This window comes from Coregonus lavaretus (genome assembly GCF_964263955.1).
Source record: "Coregonus lavaretus genome assembly, chromosome: 4".
Taxonomy (NCBI): domain Eukaryota; kingdom Metazoa; phylum Chordata; class Actinopteri; order Salmoniformes; family Salmonidae; genus Coregonus; species Coregonus lavaretus.
Genome location: NC_139991.1, coordinates 7,807,416 through 7,828,060, shown reverse-complemented (window position 1 = coordinate 7,828,060; position 20,645 = coordinate 7,807,416). Strand labels below are relative to the sequence as shown.

At 43.0% G+C, this 20,645-nt stretch overlaps 1 protein-coding gene across 1 annotated transcript in view; it reads left to right on the top strand.

Moving 5' to 3' along the window:
* Positions 1–20,339, top strand: part of LOC311127950 (cingulin-like protein 1) — a 45,706-nt gene extending 25,367 nt beyond the window's left edge. Inside the window, exons 9-19 of the mRNA XM_084159852.1 lie at positions 4,369–4,575; positions 5,792–5,896; positions 6,016–6,168; positions 6,306–6,476; positions 7,964–8,125; positions 9,556–9,645; positions 13,763–13,846; positions 14,104–14,228; positions 17,793–17,901; positions 18,046–18,209; positions 18,596–20,339. Of these exons, the coding sequence (XP_084015978.1) occupies positions 4,369–4,575; positions 5,792–5,896; positions 6,016–6,168; positions 6,306–6,476; positions 7,964–8,125; positions 9,556–9,645; positions 13,763–13,846; positions 14,104–14,228; positions 17,793–17,901; positions 18,046–18,209; positions 18,596–18,737 (1,512 nt within the window). The 3' untranslated portion in view covers positions 18,738–20,339. The remainder of the gene's footprint in view (positions 1–4,368; positions 4,576–5,791; positions 5,897–6,015; positions 6,169–6,305; positions 6,477–7,963; positions 8,126–9,555; positions 9,646–13,762; positions 13,847–14,103; positions 14,229–17,792; positions 17,902–18,045; positions 18,210–18,595) is intronic.
* The last annotated feature ends 306 nt before the right edge of the window (positions 20,340–20,645 follow it).

Sequence of the window (20,645 nt, the reverse complement as noted above, 5' to 3'; positions counted from 1 at the left end):
CCAAGGCTTATTCTTTGCCAGAGAAGAGCTTGAGTGACCTGTGGTACTATTTCTTTTCCTTGAAGACAGAATACTTGGTGTTGAATACCGTTAACTTGATATCACGCAGGATATGACCCGTAGCTGGAAGGACCTTGGTCATCTTTGTGCTTGTATTTAGTCACGATTGCCTATCTCGACTTCCCCTCTTATCCCATGTTTACATTTCCTTCGGGGAGAGCACATGAGTGGAAGTCATTTGAAAACAGGACCATAAAACTTTGAGGCCGCATCAACCTTGGCTCACAGTACCCTCTAACTAAGGTAGACTGAAGTAAAAAATAATAAATGATGTGGTGTTGAGCATTGATTTTATTCACTTGTGATTGTGGCCAGTATGTGTCTGTTTGAACGATGTCACCACCAGTGTGTTGTTGCTGCTGGGGTAAAGGGATATCCTGTGTTTCTCTGCATCCTGGCCTAGGCCCTGGGTTAGGTAGGGGGAACACTCTGCCCCTCAGCTCCTAACTAAAGCCTTTCTGTCAGGGATGCTGCTGGGACATTATAGCTTCTTGACAATGTGTCAGCTCAATCAAAGAAGTGTTGCTTTGCGCCTTTCCCAAGGCCATGGTAGAACAGAGGGAGCAGAACACTATGCTCCCCTATAGTTACTTATTTTTTATATACTGCAATCTTACACTGTGAGTGTTACAGTCTGAAATAGGTATTATTTCTAAAACCTTATGAATGCTGAATACAACAGTATACTCATATAAAAGGTTGTGTTCACTATTATGAATGCATGTGATAGTAAACACATAAAATGTGTTTAGGGGTGTGGAAGGACTTTTACGTTAATCTCTGTAGTATAGATGACACCAGTCTGTGACAACCAATCAGAGGGTATGTTACTCACGGACAAGGGCATGAGTACACCACAATCTTTATTTTCAGGATTTGTTTAAAGAGATGATTCAGTTAAAAGTCAGATTATACTTTTTTGATGCGTGGTGGATTTAGAGTGGATTAACTGTCTTGTCATCTTAAAAAGGGATATTGATGTGCCTAAAAAAAATTCAATAGAGTGGTGCTCTGCTGGGTGTGGGATTACCCTGGCAGGTTTCTTGTGGACCTTAATTGGTGCAGGAATATCAGCAATCGCCATTGTTTGTTCCCTGGGCTCCAAAGTGGATTCTGTAGGGGTTTGTGTGTGTTCCCAGTGACCTGAGAGCACCCAGAGAAAGCTGATTGATTTGACCCGAGCTCACACACTGGGCCATGCATACTTCACTGCATTGTTAGTGCCACTGTTTTTACTGGCCGCACAATGGTAGTCAATGCCTGATTATAGACAAACAGTTTAAGAGTACACGAGAGCCCTTGAAATCAAACTTCCCAATTGTTAATATTGAGGCTTTGTAACAGTCTGAGCCAGTAAAAAATGGCAACCATAAGGAACAATGATCACCAGGGCACCCTGTGAATTTCCACCACCCATGGCTCTCTCTCCCCCTCGCCGTCTGGGTGGTAGTGCCCAGACTGGGCCCTCAAAGAACCCAGGGTGGGAAATGGGACAGTGAAAGAGGGGGTGAGGGGATGTTTGTATGAGAAAAAAATTTGAACTGCATTTTATGTATGTTCCCCTCTACCCACAGCCCCAGTTGATTACAGTTTGAATACAGAGATTATACTACAATCTTCACATATTCTAGCTAAGGAGGCTAAGTGACCTGTAAAATAGTGATGTTTTTCACAAGCTTCTATCCCCTGCTGTCCTTGGATTCTGTACAGTCCTAGACAGGTGAAAGATGTTATGATATACCCAATGTTTTGAAAGAGATAACACTGCCTTCGTTTACACATTCTAAGGATGTTTTTTGTGTGAGAATATCCTGGTCTGGGTTATAGGTAATTCCAGTGACACATGCATTTCAGTCAGTTAGTCAGTCAGTCTGTGTACTTGCAGGCTCCTCCTGTGCCCCAGCTGACCCAGGCAGGGATGAGGGTGTCGGGGAGGGGAACAGGCCCAACAGGCCTCAGTGGGTCATGGAGGTGGCATGGTTAATGATCTGTCTTCTCTGCTCTCCCCTCCACTGGGTGACTTTAAAGCCTCGCCTCCCACCCTCCACTCAAACACTAGAACACCAAGCCTCAGTGACCAATGAGGGTCCTCCACCTCACACAGTAGTGAGGGGATGTGTGAGGGGGCGAGGTGGTCGGACTTTGGACTCTTTCAGCAGTGTGGACAGATAATGAGTCACTACAGGGACCATAGTACAATGGTTCTAATGACAGATGAGGGGAACACATTCCCATACACTAAGTCAGATAGCCTCCTTTTCAGACACCCACTTAGTAAGACATCTGTATCTAACTAAACCTATGACTGCTAATCACAGGTCTTGTAGTTGAAGTAGTTTCATGTCATTAGCTGTCTGCTATATATCACGCTGTTTCATTAGTGACTGGTTTTTCACTCTCCATTGAGTGAGTCAGCATTGGTGCTCACCTGGAGCACAGTGTTTTTGTGTCTTTGTGTGTGTGTGTGTGTGTGTGTGTGTGTGTGTGTGTGTGTGTGTGTGTGTGTGTGTTTGTGTGTGTGAAACAGATGCGTCTGTGTGCGTGCTTCAGGTGTGAGCGTAATATGTGACAGGTACGTGCGTCAGGTGTGTGCAGAGTGTGTGTGTGTATGCTCAGGCTTTTCTTGGACCTGTCCAGTGAGAGGTGCCTGTCTGCCTGCCTGTCCAGGCGAGGCTAAGGGGAGTTGAACTCCAGTGTGTTAATCTGCACAGTCAGCCTCTAATCCCCCTGGGAGCAGGCATTCCTCCTCATAATGAACCTGCTATGTCCCTCCCTGCCTGCATACTGTATAACATGAATGGGGGAGAAAACTGATAGCCTACATTATAAACTGGGTGGTTCGAGCCCTGAATGCTGATTGGCTGAAAGCCGTGGTATATCAGACCGTATTCCACAGGTATGACAAGACATGTATTTTTACAGTTCTAATTACGTTGGTAACCAGTTTATAATAGCAATAAGGCACCTCAGGGGTTTGTGGTATATGGCCAATATACCACAGCTAAGGGCTGTATCCAGGCACTCTGCGTTGCGTCCTGCATAAGAACAGCCCTTAGCCGTGGTATATTGGCCATATACCACACTCCCTCGTGCCTTATTGCTTAAATATCCCCTGTGTTTACATAATCATATTTAAATAAATATAGGCCTAGTATTGTAATGAGAAGGGCCAGGAGCCACGTGATCTGACCAGGAAAAACTCTGGGCCTTGGGTATAACATTTATCTAGGGCTTCCAGTTTTTCCTGGTTAGGGAGAACTCCTGGCCCTTTGTATCAGTAATGAACCCCATATGAACGTCAGTTCCTGGTTGTTTCTGTGGAGGCGTACAGTGCGGGCATTCCTCACTGTAGTAAACAGAGCATGAAACTGTCAAACCTGTCGTCTGGCATTCTGTCAAGCATTGCCTCATTTCCAGATATTCTCGTTTATTAACAAATATGCGGGAGCCTGGTTGCTACAATATTTTCTTAGACTGTCACTTTCAGGATATAAAGTAAATCCCTCTCTGACAGCATCATTACAGAGAAACCTTCTATCTGTTTTTCTATGCAAAACTTCATGCGGGCCTAGATAGAGTGCTGTGTGTTGTTGTCAGCTGAGAGGTTACATGAAGTCAGAATTCAGGTTTCCCTGAGTGCATTGACTGCTCTCCCTTAGGACAGTAGCAGTCCAGACAGGCTAGTCAGGGCAGACTGTCCATTGATAAAACTGGACAGAGGCAAAGCACACAGGGTCCTCCTTTCACACTGTCCTGCCACAGCAGCCAAGTTCATACCAAGACAGACTGCCACCAACAGTGGGTCATCTAATTAGAGAATTTGATCATGTTTAGTGATAGGCGGTAAACAAGCCAGAACCATAACTATACAACTCTGGCAGGTGAAGCCATTGAGACATTGGTGTTGGTCATGCTCAGGGGAGATTTACTGGACTGGACCATTCACCTCAATCTCCCCAGCCTGTTGCAGGTGACACACTGTCTTTGTGTGGGCCAAGCTACATCAGTAGAAGCAGTTCAATGGGAGGTGAATAGAGGCTTAGATTTATTGTCATGCATCCACCTCTTAAATCCCCTTGAGCTTGTTATGATGGAGTTGTTTTGGGAGTCTCTTTGCAGAGGATGACGGAGTTGTTTTGGGAGTCTCTTTGCAGAGGAGTTGTGAAGGAATTTGAGTTGCCTCGTAAATAAGACCATAGACTTTTGTCTTTAACCCGTTGTCAATCCAGTATTGTGTCCTTTTCTGTACAACGTTACATCTTTATATCCTGTATTTACTTTGTACTGACCCTTCTGTCTGTTCTCCAGAGCAGTGCTGCAGTGAGCAAGGAGAAGGCTGAGGTGGAGGCAGCCAAGGGGGCAGTGGAGGGCCAGGCGGGACGTCTTAGCCAGGAGGCCGAGAAGCTGAGAAAGCGGGCACAGGAGCTGGAGAACGAAGTGGCCAAACTCAACCGTATCATCGATGATGCCAAGCTACAGGAGAGCAAGCTGGGGGACAGAGTGGGCCGGCTTGAGGTGAGTTCTAGAGAAACCTAATGGACTGGAACTGCAGTAGCAACGGTCATAGAAATTGTTAAAAAGTTGTAAAAACAATTTTAATAAATGCAACTGTTGGACAATGGATCAAGATACTGCAAACCTTTAGAATTGTTATAATCCATCAGATATTGATTGAATTATAGCACATAAAACATTTACTGGCATGGACAAATAATGAATGGAATTCAGCGATTTTGGTGGGAATTCAGGTATTCCATTTATTGTCAAATAAAGAAAGAAAATCGTAGAATACACTCATATATACATTTTCTTATTGTATCAGTTTTTTTAGATATATATTTTGTGTTCAAATAAATCAAATTATATGCACCTCATTTGCATAAATATGCAGGGTGTATTTGCAAATATGGATACATTAACATAACAGGGCTGCAACCACCAAACACTTGCTCTGTCTACCCTAACCGCACTCACCTACAATGTCTAGACTGCCTCATTAATTACTGTTGTTGTCAAGTTCTCTTGCATAAAACAACAATTGTGTCAATAGCAGGATATCCTTGGATTAAAAATCAACACCCTTGGCTCTAGATTACACCTATCTAAACGTACTTTACATTGTTTGCGAGATCAGACATAATATCACTATAATCCGAGTGTTCATTTTCGGAAGTTACTTTCATTTCAGCGCATGTAATTTGTAAACATTTCAACTGTATTAAATTATTACTTTTTTCAATTCCACCAAAAATGAACACCCATCAAAATAAAATGTTCTTTCTTCTCTTTCTTGTGATGTAAGTGTCGAGACGGTGTGTTAAATCCCTGACGAAGCTTTAGCGTTCTTATACATTCAACTGAAAGACAATGTATTCCATTCACCCCATTTCAGTCATTACTGTGGTGTGTTTGACAGGTCATTACAAACATTTCCGCAGTCGTAACGTTAACAAATAAAAAAGACAGGCACAAGCAAAAGTATGAAAGAGTCGCAGGAGTAAAATGAAAGCAATCAATCCAGCGAGATTTAAGTTACAAGTGGATTTTGTGTCCCTCAAACACAGGAAAAAGATGGCTGAAAAAGACAGATCCTCAGGTGTAGGAGAGCCACTGTAAACTGCACAGGAGTGTCAGTCAGATTGACAGAAATAAAACTGTTCACATTGAAGATCAGATCTGTTGCCTATTGTCTTATGCTGGTTTGTGTATATGTGTATGTGTGACCTCACAGAGAGAGAAGAGGCAGCTGGAAGAGTCTTTGGCAGAAATAAAGGAGCAGGAGGAGGAGATGTCACGTGCCAACCGTGCTCTGACCACACGGTTAGAGGATGTACAGGTAAGATTGACCAGGCTTTGACCACAAGGTTGGGAGAATTTACTGGTGAGAATAATAAAGCATAAGTGCTGGTCCTCCTTACCATTGTGACCCATCTCTCTAAACTATTTGTGTTACAGAGGAATCTGACCAAGCTGAACCATGACCACAGAGAGCTGGAGGAGAGGCTGAAGGAGGAGAGGAGTCAAAAAGAACAGTTCAAGAACACTAAGAATGAGATAGAGGACGAGAGGAGTCTCCTGGACCGCACAGTGGAGAAACTACAGAGGGAGGTGAGTGGACCAACTAAAGGCCTTCGGACATCCTTGCTTTAGTCAATCAAATATCACACCACAGGCATGTGTATGTTTGTGCATGCATGTCTGTTTGTTAGCAGGTCTAACTCTACCTTCTCCCTCTCTCCCTGTAGATGAGTGAGATTGTGGAGGCCTCTCAGTCGTCCACCCAGGAGCTGCAGGAGCAGATAGATGTGTACAAGGAGAAGAACCGTCGGGAGCTGGCTGAGCTTCAGAGGCAGCTGAGGGAACGGGGTGTGGAGCTGGACAAGTCCCGTCTGGCTGCTAAGTCCCTGCAGGAGGAGGTGGGTTGGCACAGTGCTCCCCATGACAATGGAGGATGAGCCATTGTCCTGACTCAGTGTGTTGTAAACCCTCACTCAGGGTTTGGACAGTGAGGTCATGGCTTTGGAATGTGTGTCCTCTCCCCTCTTATACTTCCCCTTTGCCCTGAACTGGACCAGAAGGGCACAGCTGTAGAGAGGCCTGGTGGCCTGGTGGTATTACAGGGTTAAAGAGGTTAGATTATGAATATTTGCATAGATATCTGTGGTTTAGCATGAAGAGTTGGCGCTGTGGAGGGTGGAAAGAGAAATCGGAATCATTGTTTTTCTATTGGTGAAGCATCAGTATGTTTCAGCAATCTAGAACTTCAGACACTGACGCACTAGGATGAATTTATGAACCTCTTTTAATTGAACAATATATTACAGTATTAGCTGTGACTTTATCTTACGTTACATCCATTGTTCTCATACATTAGGGGAGCTGTAGCTAGGTAGGCTTATGGAATTTGGAGTGAGCCTCTGGAATGTTCTTCATGGCATTTTGCCTCAATTTAGGAATTCTCCAGCTAATGTTTTTCCAATTACTATGGTTAATTATCACAATATAGCTATAACCCCTTAGTAGCTGTGGTCTGCCCCACATAATGTGGTTATAACCCCGGGCCACTGCTCATTGGGTATGGTTTGACCTACTAAACACTTTGGATTGTTTGGAATGTTTTTGTTGAATATCTGTTAAGCGTTGCTTATTTGATCTAATAATGTCCTCCCTCCTTGTGTGTCTGAGTTACTAACCCCTGCAGAATGTCATTAAGGAAAACCACTTTCCTACAGTAGGTTAAAGACAGGTGGCCAGACTCAGTACAACACAGTCCAAACTCCATGGGAATTGTGAGCCGTAACATGCTCACTTTTTCCATGGAAATGTGTCCGTTTTACAGAAGAGAGAGGCCTTGCTGCTAGTGGTTCATCTTTCTGTTGTAGTCTACCCAGTGTAATGTATATGCGCAGATGGGATATGCTGATGTATCTTTGTCCAGCTGGTCTACAGGAAGAGGGGGATGTAGTGTCATTGTTGTGAGAGCTGGAATGACTGACTCCACATCCTCCTCTCCTCCCCTCTGATCCATACACTCCTCTAAGGCCTGGTGATGAGGTCACTGTTCCATCTGCTTCTGTCCCCACCCCCACATCTCACGCTCACCCTCTTATAAGCAGGCACATTAAGACCTGCTGAAGACAAATGTATTTTCTCCTGTTATCTTCTTCACTCACCAGGCCAGTGTTTGTGAAAGTTTCTCTTAAGTCATTATTGTTAAAGGAACAGATGGCATCTTGTGGCCACTGCTGAAATTGCATAGCTAAAGCATGCATGCCACGTATGGATGTTACTGCAACACTATGACACATAGTGTGGTGTAATGGTAAATGAGTAGGAGGTTTTCACAAAACCTGTTGGCCATTTTCATTCTGTTTTAAAAGTATATGTGGTGTGTGTCCTGCAGCTGAGCCATGTGGAGGAGGACCTGAGGCAGTGTAAGAGGGAGAGGGATGATGCTGTGCTCAAGGAGAAGGCCCTGGAGCAGAAAGTCTATGACCTGGAGGTAGAGGCAGAGACCAAAGCCCACTCCAAGGATGACAAAATCCGACAGGTCAAACTCATGGAGGTATGGAGGGATATCTTAAGTATTCATTTCACATTGTCTCTCAATTATGTACTTTAAACACGTGTTCATGAGACTTTCTCCTGCCGTTTAAAGTGTCAGACTTTTTGTGCTGTATTATTTGGTTGTCTTTGAGTCTTCAGTCAGTGTATGCTAGTCCTTCCAGTCCTGAGGAAGGAACAGTTCCCAGCTAGCACATAACGTTCTGAGAACTATATGTTTCTTAGAGCTTGGTGAGAGCAGGGTTGTCCTATGGTTATTTTGCATACAACCTTCCCACAACTTTCTGGGAATGGTGCAGGATAGTTGCTTGGTTTTGGAACATTCCCAGCACATTTAAGGAACCTGACAAAAAAACATTATTTTCTTGGTATTTCATTACTTTAACAGAATGTTTCCAAAAGTTCAAACATGGTTACATTTAATAAAAATGTTGGTAATGTTCTAGGAACGTTTTCCAACTGGTTTGACATTGGGAATCTCAAATAGTTAAGAGAACGAAAAAATTAATAAACGGGGTGTGGAGCTGGACAAGTCCCGTCTGGCTGCTAAGTCCCTGCAGGAGGAGGTGGGTTGGCCAGTGCTCCCCATGACAATGGAGGATGAGCCATTGTCCTGACTCAGTGTGTTGTAAACCCCCACAAAAAAAATTAAAAATAAGAAGAAGAAGAAGAAGAAAAACAAAAACAAAAATAATAATAAAGAAACAACTTTCTTTTGTGGGAATTTCAGTACTTCAGCTGAGTGGACTAATTCCATGGATAGAGAACAGAAGATTATAGGTTTGAATCGCAATGATGCCATGTCACAATAAAAAATAAATGTGTTTGCATGATTAATGCCTAAGGAAATGAATTTCCATGTGTCCTATCTGTGCTTGGAGATAGAAAGTTAACCCAAAATAAGATAGCAGTGTTATTAAAAGTCTTATTGAATGATTCAGTGAAAGTTTTAATGAAATTATTCAAAAACCTCCAAATAACCTATAATTTCCATTCTCAGACCGTTATTAAAACCTCCCAGGAAAACATTCAAGGAATCAGAGTCAAACGTTCTCAGAACCTTCCTACAACCTAAAAATAAACATTCCCGAACAGGCAACATTTTCAGTTCTGTGCTCAGAACGTTTAAAAAACGTTCACTTTTGCCGGTCAGGAAACGTATGGCTTCGTTCCCATAACCAATGTGAAATCAAAAATATACAATCCCACAACTTCCAAGGAACCAAATGTGCTAGCTGGGTTCTTTCCTGAGTTTCTTATAGACACAAGTCATGTGTACTGCAGGCCTCTGCTGTTGACAGTGGTGTGATGGCAAAACACAGCAGAAGGAAATCTAAAGCTGTCATTCAGAGAAGCAACCCCATGTTAGAGCAAGGTCAAATAATAATGTCAATGTTATTACCATGTCAATGTTGATACTGTGTTCTGCAGGACAGGATCAATCAGCTGGAGCTGGATCTGGATGAGGAAAAGCAAAGTGGAGACCTGCTGATTGTCAGGATAGATCGAGGCAGAGAACAGGTGAGTACCTTACCACTACCACTGACTGACCACTCTCACTGACCTCCAGTCAGTGGGGCATTCTAACATTCAGTAACCATGGTTCACCAAGTTCATTCACCAATTTGTCTCTGACTCTGCTTCCTGTGACCGGGAGTCACACTCCTAAACTCCATTAACTTCATTATCATCTGCAAAAGACACAAACTGTTCCTGTTCTTGAACCACAGTTTTCTTGGACTATGTTGAAGAAAGCATTTCAAGTACAGTCATGCCAGAGCAGCTTGGCATAATGTGACATCTAAGCTTACACCCTGTATCAGTTCTTTGTGCTTGTCTGCCATCCCCTCGTGCCATTGACAGCTCATATACCCTCAGGGTGCACACACAGACCTACACACCGAGCCGTTCTTCATTGCGTGTGTGTGTGTGTGGGCCCCCCTGTATGGAACAGCGGCCCAGAATCCCACTATCCCAGTTAATTTGTGTTCTGGAGAGAGCAGAGGGGTTATTGCATTGTAAGAGGATCTTGCATAATCGTTCAGTTTGGCAGGCTTCCTGCTCGGTGTAAAAGCACCAATCCAATTTTCATGCATCAGTCACAAAAGACCCCTTTTAATGCACCGCCTCAGGCAAAATATGCACACTGCCAACTTATCAAGTTTACGGCTATGGAGTTCACTTAGCTGTGACTGCTTCTCAGGGACAAATCCATTTCTTGTGGCTGATCGTAGTTCTCACATCCTGAGGGAGTCAGACCTAAACACTGCAGCTTTCCTTCCCCTCTGATAAACCTGCTGATGGAGCCATTATAAACTCAAATTGAAATAAGAGTACATGCTTCCTGGAGAAAGGGTTGTTGTCAGAAAGCGTTGCTAACTCAGATCAGGAGACTGTTGGTCCGGTGCTTTTTCATGAGGAAGTGACATTATTCCAGATACAATTAATGTACAGGACAAGCTTTTTCCTCTAGGATGTGTTTTGTATTATTCAACACGTGCTAAGTGTATTTACCTCTAAGGATCTGCCCTGTTGCAATACCTCTGCAGCTCACTGGGCTCTCATTGATGTACATACTGCCAATGCAATCATGATTCATTCTTCATGTCTAACAAAGATAGGACTAGTTGTTTTTTATGGTCAGGTTCATTGTTCCGCAATGGTAAGATTGAAGGGCTAAGTCTGCACAATCCTCCAACCTTGAAATGGATGAAAATGTAAAGACGTGAACAAAAGTATGAGAGGCCTAAAAGGAGTGAACAAGTAGTTACATTTCTTTAAAGGCAAAAAACTCCTGGCACAGAGAAAAGAGTGGCACTAGACAAAGTGGCATTACTGCAAAACAGGGCCAAGGTGAGTTGCCATGGCAACAGTGGAGGGGTGTGCAGTAATAGTGAAGTGAATGGGGTTAGGATGGGAGGATGTGGTGGTGGTGGTCGGTGGGAGAGGGGGACCGAGAGAGGGGGGTCTGCATGGCCATGATGGCTGGGAGTGAGGGGGGGGGGGGCGGGGGCAGCAGGAAGAACACCTGCGTCTCTCCTGGCACCAGGTGCTCTTCTCCTGTCTAAATGAGAGTAATCTCTCCTCTCTCCACCCGCCATCTCTCACAAAGCAGATTAGTTTCTGCTGTATGTTCCAGTCTGCTGAATCAGCTCCCTCAAGCACTGCGCCGGGCACACCAGTTATGTGGCCCATCGTTCATCAGAGCAGCCCACTGTCACACACTAATTGGCATTTAATATCACCCATACTAAGCTCCCCTCACAAAAACATTAGTCGATTAGTTGTCTTTTTTTCATCCTCATCTGTATTCCCTTCTCTTGAACTAGTCTGTCTGTCTCTACCGCGCTCTCTCTCTCTCTCTCTCTCGCTCTCTCTCTCTCTCTCTCTCTCTCTCTCTCTCTCTCTCTCTCTCTCTCTCTCTCTCTCTCTCTCTCTCTCTCTCTCTCTCTCTCTCTCTCTCTCTCTCTCTCTCTCTCTCTCTCTCTCTCTCTCTCTCTCTCTCGGAGACAATTAAGTAGTTTGACAGTTTGAGTTTGTAATCCTAACTAATTCAAGCAAACCAAACAGGAGTCAAAGGTTGTTTATTATTCTCGGTTGCTAATCTTTCACAGAAATAGTCAAGCTTAAAAGCTAACATTTACATTTTTCTCTGTCTTGCTTTTGGAGAGAAGTTCAACTCCCTGAGGAATTGTGGGGCTTAAGTGCATTCCTAGCACTAGTTATGATAGGTTAATCTAAATATGACTGATTTAATACTCTGAGTCTATCTGAATGTACAGTTGAAGTCAGAAGTTTACATACACCTTAGCCAAATACATTTAAACTCTGTTTTTCACAATTCCTGACATTTAATCCTAGTAAACATTCCCTGTTTTAGGTCAGTTAGGATCACCACTTTATTTTAAGAATGTAAAATGTCAGAATAATAGTAGAGAGAATGATTTATTTCAGCTTTTATTTCTTTCATCACATTCCCAGTGGGTCAGAAGTTTACATACACTGAATTAATATTTGGTAACATTGCCTTTAAAATGTTTAACTTGGGTCAAATGTTTCGGGTAGCCTTCCACAAGCTTCCCACAATAAGTTGGGTGAATCTTGGCCCATTCCTCCTGACAGAGCTGGTGTAACTGAGTCAGGATTGTAGGCCTCCTTGATTGCACACGCTTTTTCAGTTCTGCCCACAGATTTTCTATAGGATTGAGGTCAGGGCTTTGTGATGGCCACTCCAATACCTTGACTTTGTTGTCCTTAAGCCATTTTACCACAACTTTGGAAGTATGCTTGGGGTCATTGTCCATCTGGAAGACCCATTTGCAACCAAGCTTTAACTTCCTGACTGATGTCTTGAGATGTTGCTTCAATATATCCACATAATTTTCCTTCCTCATGATGCCATCTATTTTGTGAAGTGCACCAGTCCCTCCTGCAGCAAAGCACCCCCACAGCATGATGCTGCCACCCCCGTGCTTCACGGTTGGGATGGTGTTCTTCGGCTTGCAAGCGACCCCCTTTTTCCTCCAAACATAACAATGGTCATTATGGCCAAACAGTTCTATTTTTGTTTCATCAGACAAGAGGACATTTCTCCAATCTTTGTCCCCCATGTACAGTTGCAAACCGTAATCTGTCTTTTTATGGCGGTTTTGGAGCAGTGGCTTCTTCCTTGCTTAGCGGCCTTTCAGGTTATGTCGATATAGGACTCATTTTACTGTGGATATAGATAATTTTGTACCTGTTTCCTCCAACACCTTCACAAGGTCCTTTGCTGTTGTTCTGGGATTGATTTGCACTTTTCGTACCAAAGTACGTTAATCTCTAGGAGACAGAACGCATCTCCTTCCTGAGCGGTATGACGGCTGCGTGGTCCCATGGTGTTTATACTTGCGTACTATTGTTTGTACAGATGAACGTGGTACCTTCAGGCGTTTGGAAATTGCTCCCAAGGATGAACCAGACTTGTGGAGGTCTACCATTTTTTTCTGAGGTCTTGGCTGATTTCTTTTGATTGTCCCATGATGTCAAGCAAAGAGGCACTGAGTTTGAAGGTAGGCCTTGAAATACATCCACAGGTACACCTCCAACACGATGTCAATTAGCCTATCAGAAGCTTCTAAAGCCATGACATCATTTTCTGGAATTTTCCAAGCTGTTTAAAGGCACAGTCAACTTAGTGTATGTAAACTTCTGACCCACTGGAATTGTGATACAGTGAATTATAAGTGAAATAATCTGTCTGTAAACAATTGTTGGAAAAATTACTTGTGTCATGCACAAAGTAGATGTCCTAACCGACTTGCCAAAGCTATAGTTTGTTAACAATACATTTGTGGAGTGGTTGAAAAACAAGTTTTAATGACTCCAACCTAAGTGTATGTAAACTTCCGACTTCAACTGTACATTACTGAGAGCTGACGTGAGATCAGTTCTGGGTAATGCAACCAAATAAGAATATCCAAACCACCAATTAGCTACAGGAAGGATCCTTCCACCTTGAGTGAGACAGTACAACAACTGCACACCTACACATACAGGAAGGGTTCTTCCTACCGACACACGAGCAGCCTCTCATAATAATTGTGTTCTCAGAGTGTGTAACCATTGCGATGACAGTCCTCTCTGCTCTGGTTGACAGGTGGAGCAGATGAGAAATGAACTCCTGCAGGAGAGGGCTGGCAGACAGGACCTGGAGTGTGACAAGATGACTCTGGAGAGACAGGTACACACTGCCCTGTTCTTCCCACTCCTTCCTGTCTTCCTGTCTGGGGGGAAACAACAGCAGTCTATCTGTGAAAAGTCCATTAGGCTCATACCATAACATGCACTCATGTAATCCATCTCTGTCTTCTATCTGTCCTTCTCTGTCTCCATCTCTATACTCCTGCTCTGACAATGGTCTTGTTGACCAAAACATTAGCTAAATAAAGTAGAACTAAGACTGTGTATCAAAGTTGTTTCTCACACTGTTTCTCACAGAACAAGGACCTGAAGAGCAGAATAGCCCATCTGGAGGGCTCCCAGAAGTCTAACAAGGAGGGCCTGGTGAGCCAGCTGGAGAGCCGGATCCAGGAGCTGGAGGAGAGGCTGGAGGGAGAGGAGAGGTACGGTTAGGGTTGGGGTTGGGGTGGGTTCCTAGGGAGAGGTGGGGTTGGGGTTGGAGGGAGGTAGAGAGGTCCTGCTTTAGGGACCAGTGGTGCATACAGTGGGGAAAAAAAGTATTTAGTCAGCCACCAATTGTGCAAGTTCTCCCACTTAAAAAGATGAGAGAGGCCTGTCATTTTCATCATAGGTACACGTCAACTATGACAGACAAAATGAGGAAAAGAAATCCAGAAAATCACATTGTAGGATTTTTAATGAATTAATTTGCAAATTATGGTGGAAAATAAGTATTTGGTCAATAACAAAAGTTTCTCAATACTTTGTTATATACCCTTTGTTGGCAATGACACAGGTCAAACGTTTTCTGTAACTCTTCACAAGGTTTTCACACACTGTTGCTGGTATTTTGGCCCATTCCTCCATGCAGATCTCCTCTAGAGCAGTGATGTTTTGGGGCTGTCGCTGGGCAACACGGACTTTCAACTCCCTCCAAAGATTTTCTATGGGGTTGAGATCTGGAGACTGGCTAGGCCACTCCAGGACCTTGAAATGCTTCTTACGAAGCCACTCCTTCGTTGCCTGGGCGGTGTGTTTGGGATCATTGTCATGCTGAAAGACCCAGCCACGTTTCATCTTCAATGCCCTTGCTGATGGAAGGAGGTTTTCACTCAAAATCTCACGATACATGGCCCCATTCATTCTTTCCTTTACACGGATCAGTCGTCCTGGTCCCTTTGCAGAAAAACAGCCCCAAAGTATGATGTTTCCACCCCCATGCTTCACAGTAGGTATGGTGTTCTTTGGATGCAACTCAGCATTCTTTGTCCTCCAAACACGACGAGTTGAGTTTTTACCAAAAAGTTCTATTTTGGTTTCATCTGACCATATGACATTCTCCCAATCCTCTTCTGGATCATCCAAATGCACTCTAGCAAACTTCAGACGGGCCTGGACATGTACTGGCTTAAGCAGGGGGACACGTCTGGCACTGCAGGATTTGAGTCCCTGGCGGCGTAGTGTGTTACTGATGGTAGGCTATGTTACTTTGGTCCCAGCTCTCTGCAGGTCATTCACTAGGTCCCCCCGTGTGGTTCTGGGATTTTTGCTCACCGTTCTTGTGATCATTTTGACCCCACGGGGTGAGATCTTGCGTGGAGCCCCAGATCGAGGGAGATTATCAGTGGTCTTGTATGTCTTCCATTTCCTAATAATTGCTCCCACAGTTGATTTCTTCAAACCAAGCTGCTTACCTATTGCAGATTCAGTCTTCCCAGCCTGGTACAGGTCTACAATTTTGTTTCTGGTGTCCTTTGACAGCTCTTTGGTCTTGGCCATAGTGGAGTTTGGAGTGTGACTGTTTGAGGTTGTGGACAGGTGTCTTTTATACTGATAACAAGTTCAAACAGGTGCCATTAATACAGGTAACGAGTGGAGGACAGAGGAGCCTCTTAAAGAAGAAGTTACAGGTCTGTGAGAGCCAGAAATCTTGCTTGTTTGTAGGTGACCAAATACTTATTTTCCACCATAATTTGCAAATAAATTCATTAAAAATCCTACAATGTGATTTTCTGGATTTTTTTCCCTCAATTTGTCTGTCATAGTTGACGTGTACCTATGATGAAAATTACAGGCCTCTCTCATCTTTTTAAGTGGGAGAACTTGCACAATTGGTGGCTGACTAAATACTTTTTTTCCCCACTGTACAGACTCATTTACATAAAGCTGTCTGACTCTCAGAGTAATTAGGTCACATTGCACTTAACCTTGGTTCATTGGGTTGGTTAGTTTAGTTTTACATTCTTTAGGTCATTATGAGCATGTACACTACCGTTCAAAAGTTTGGGGTCACTTAGAAATGTCCTTGTTTTCGAAAGAAAAGCAATTTTTTTGTCCATTAAAATAACATCAGATTGATCAGAAATACAGTGTAGGCATTGTTAATGTTGTAAATGGCTATTGTAGCTGGAATTGGCTGATTTTTAATGGAATATCTACACAGGCGTACAGAGGCCCATTATCAGCAACCATCAGTCCTGTGTTCCAATGGCAAGTTGTGTTTGCTAATCCAAGTTTATCATTTTAAAAGGCTAATTGACATTAGAAAACCATTTTGCAATTATGTTAGCACAGCTGAAAACTGTTGTGCTGATTAAAGAAGCAATAAAACGGGCCTTCTTGAGACTAGTTGAGTATCTGGAGCATCAGCAATTGTGGGTTCGATTACAGGCTCAAAATGGCCAGAAATAAATAACTTTCTTCTGAAACTCGTCAGTCTATTCTTGTTCTGAGAAATGAAGGCTATTCCATGCGAGAAATTGCCAAGAAACTGAAGATCTCGTACAACGCTGTGTTCTACTTCCCTTCACAGAACAGCGCAAACTGGCTCTAACCAGAATAGAAAGAGGAGTGGGAGGCCCCGGTGCACAACTGAGCAAGTGGACAAATACATTAGAGTGTCTAGTTTGAGAAACAGACGCCTCACAGGTCCTCAACTGGCAGCTTCATTAAATAGTACCCGCAAAACACCAGTCTCAACGTCAACAGTGAAGAGGCGACTCCGGGATGCTGACCTTCTAGGCAGAGTTGCAAAGAAAATGCCATATCTCAGACTGGCCAATAAAAAGAAAAGATTAAGATGGGCAAAAGAACACAGACACTGGACAGAGGAAGATTGGAAAAAAGTGTTATGGACAGACTAATCGAAGTTTGAGGTGTTCGGATCACAAAGAAGAACATTTGTGAGACGCAGACCAAATGAAAAGATGCTGGAGGAGTGCTTGATGCCATCTGTCAAGCATGGTGGAGGCAATGTGATGGTCTGGGGGTGCTTTGGTGGTGGTAAAGTGGGAGATTTGTACAGGGAAAAAGGGATCTTGAAGAAGGAAGGCTATCACTCCATTTTGCAACGCCATTCCATACCCTGTGGACGGCGCTTGATTGGAGCCAATTTCCTCCTACAACAGGACAATGATCCAAAGCACAGCTCCAAACTATGCAATAACTATTTAGGGAAGAAGCAGTCAGCTGGTATTCTGTCTATAATGGAGTAGCCAGCACAGTCACCGGATCTCAACCCTATTGAGCTGTTGTGGGAGCAGCTTGACCGTATGGTACGTAAGAAGTGCCCATCAAGCCAATCCAACTTGTGGGAGGTGCTTCAGGAAGCATGGGGTGAAATCTCTTCAGATTACCTCAACAAATTGACAACTAGAATGCCAAAGGTCTGCAAGGCTGTAATTGCTGCAAATGGAGGATTCTTTGACGAAAGCAAAGTTTGAAGGACACAATTATTATTTATATTAAAAATCATTATTTCTAACCTTATCAATGACTACATTTCCTATGCATTTTGCTATATTTCCTATTCAAACTAATTTCATGTATGTTTTCATGGATAACAAGGACATTTCTAAGTGACCCCAAACTTTTGAACGGTAGTGTAAATGCCTACAGTATGTGGCATATGGCCAATTACCTTGTGGTTTCCAGAGTATTATATGTACTGCTACAGTATGTGACATGTGGCAGATCGGTAGTCTTACCCATGATGCTGTGTTTTCTAGGGACCGTGCCAACCTGCAGCTGGTGAACCGGAGGCTGGAGAGGAAGGTGAAGGAGATGATGATGCAAGTTGATGAAGAGCACCACTCACTGCAGGATCAGAAGGACCAGGTCAGGATGCAACATGCACACACACACACACACACACACATACACACACACACACACACACACACACAGTCGTGTTTAACTAACACACACACACACGCACACACACACACACAGCTGTTTTAACCCTCAGTGTTCCTCTTGCAGCTGAACCTGCGTCTGAAGGCCCTGAAGAGGCAGATGGACGAGGCGGAGGAGGAGATTGACCGGCTGGAACACGGCAAGAAGAAGCTGCAGAGAGACCTGGACGAACAGCAGGAGGCCAACGAGCAGCTCCAGAGCCAACTCAAATCCCTGCGCAGCGAGATGAGGTAAGCATGCTAAATATACACGGCTAACAGAAGACGCTAAGAACATGCTCATTCTGCTTTGGTATTTGTTTACCTTGTTAATTGTAATGCAGCTCTAGCCAGCTGAAGCTAACAGCATGCACCAAGAGATTCCACAGTTTAAAGCACATGCTTATGAAGTTTCACAGGTGCACACACATTATGTGAACGCACTGTAATTCATCTGAACATATTTCCTACAACTGCTCAAGAGTATTACTCACACCTTCCTGAACAATGTAGTCTAACACAAACATTAAATGCAATATGTGTAGCCCACTTTCTCTCAAACTGTAACACTTTCATACTGTGTAAACCACCTCACCCAGCCCTCCACCCAGAATAACACTCATTTCCCCTCCCTGAAGGCGTAAAACCAACTCTGCTCCTCTGGACGACGATGATGATGAGGACGACATCAGCACAGATGGAGAGACCTATTTCCGCTCTTCATCTGGCTATAAACGCTCCTGTAGCCAAGACAACATCATATCAACATTCTCTTTGTGAACCAACACAATGAAGATAATGTTAGTATAACTACAGAAGGACCAACTGGACAGACTCCTATTCAGAGAGACCACTTTCAGGTCAATATGTGCTTTTGGGAAACTGGCAAAATAGCATAGGGATGTGTGTTTGCTCTTCCTTTCCCAGTACATAGATTGACAGGGAATGATTAGATAATAGTTATTGATTAATTACATTGTCTTGTAAATTATTGATTATAATTGAGCAATAGTTGAATTATCAGAACAATTTCTAAGTTCTTAGTTAATCATTGCACGTGTCTTCTTACATCTTGTGAATGATCCAGCAATGAGATGTACAATTAATCAAATTATTCACCTTGTAATGCACTGTAAAGGACAGCATTCTGTAACCTCTTATGCCTTATTGAAATGTATCAATTTATTAATCCCTCACTAGATTTTATATCCTTAATCAAATATGTTAAGCCGCTTATCATGTCTGATAGCAACAAATGTAATTTGAAACATTCATTTTTGTATTGTGCATTAGAATATCAATTCAATTTTGTATTGACGTTATGCAGAGTGTAAGGCCTTAAATTGATTTGAGTGAAATATTTGCTATTTATTTACTGTTGAATATATGAAGAAATGGCTGAATGAAGGGCGATATGTTTTTAGGGAAATTTGTATGAGGGATTCTTCTTCATACAGATGCTTCTTTGTATCTCTCTTTTTTAAAACCTGAATAAGGAATAATAATCCATCCATAATGATAGGTTGGTCTACAGAAAACATCTCTGTTTTATCACTTCTGTTTCCAGGCTTATGACAGTATTCAACCCTGCTTTTATTAAAATAAGATACAGCAGAGCTTTTATAAATACTGGTTCTCAAATCAAGGTTCTACTGTGTATTTTAGTTGGACTTTTCTACTAACTACCGAGACTGCTCTGTTACTCCTGAGATTATTGTTTAAATCGTCAATAGTCAATTTTCAGCATTATAGTAACAAACACATTCCTTACTTTTGCTTAAAAGTGATTCATCTCTGTATTTCATAGAAATAGGACTTTTACCAGAAACATGTTACAATGTGAGAAGAAGCTATTTATGTTTATGGTATATCCTCCAAGAACAAAACAGTGTTAATATTGGACATATGAGTCAATCTACTGTAAAATGAACAATCCTTTTTTTGTTGAATACCTGTGTTTGTATTTGCTATGTGCATCTGTGGGAGCATATTCTTATGCTATATGATCATGCAGTCAGTACCTGTTATAAGCATCTGTTGTGCCTATCTATTATCTGTTGGAGGGGACTGTCCTCTGTTATGCAAGTTTATATGACGAGTTTCTACAGATGAGCTGTATTGACAATCGATCTGTTTTGCTACACTGTGATGATTTGCACTGTCTGTTGGATTATTTCTGAAGGTGTCCAAGGCTGTTGTTGCCGTATGGAATGAAGAAGAGGCCTTTGGCTGTGTGCCTTCTCCGGTCGTTTTGGAGGGGGGGGGGGGGGGGGGGGGGTTGAGAAGAAATACTGCCGCTACCTCTCTGTATGTACAGATCTGTACTTTGCTGAGACTAAAAACCCTGCTAAAATGAAATAAAGTTACCCTTAGTTAATCTCACATGCTTATTGTCACTGTAAATTATACTCCTGATCACATCGGCCTCTTCTAATCTATTTAGGTACACAATATAAGCTACTTTGGAGAGTGTTTAGTTGTATGAGGAAGATGAAAGGATTGACCTCAGTGGTGTGTGAATGCTTTATGTGACCTCATTCATCCTACTTATTATTTTATCGTCTGGCCAAAGCAGCTGTGTCAATATCAGCCCCTCCATCTTTAATATGGAGCTCAGTAGGCCAGTATTTTCATGCTGAAGCCTATGGATCCTGTGTCCAGCCCCAGCACCTGACACCAAAGCACCGC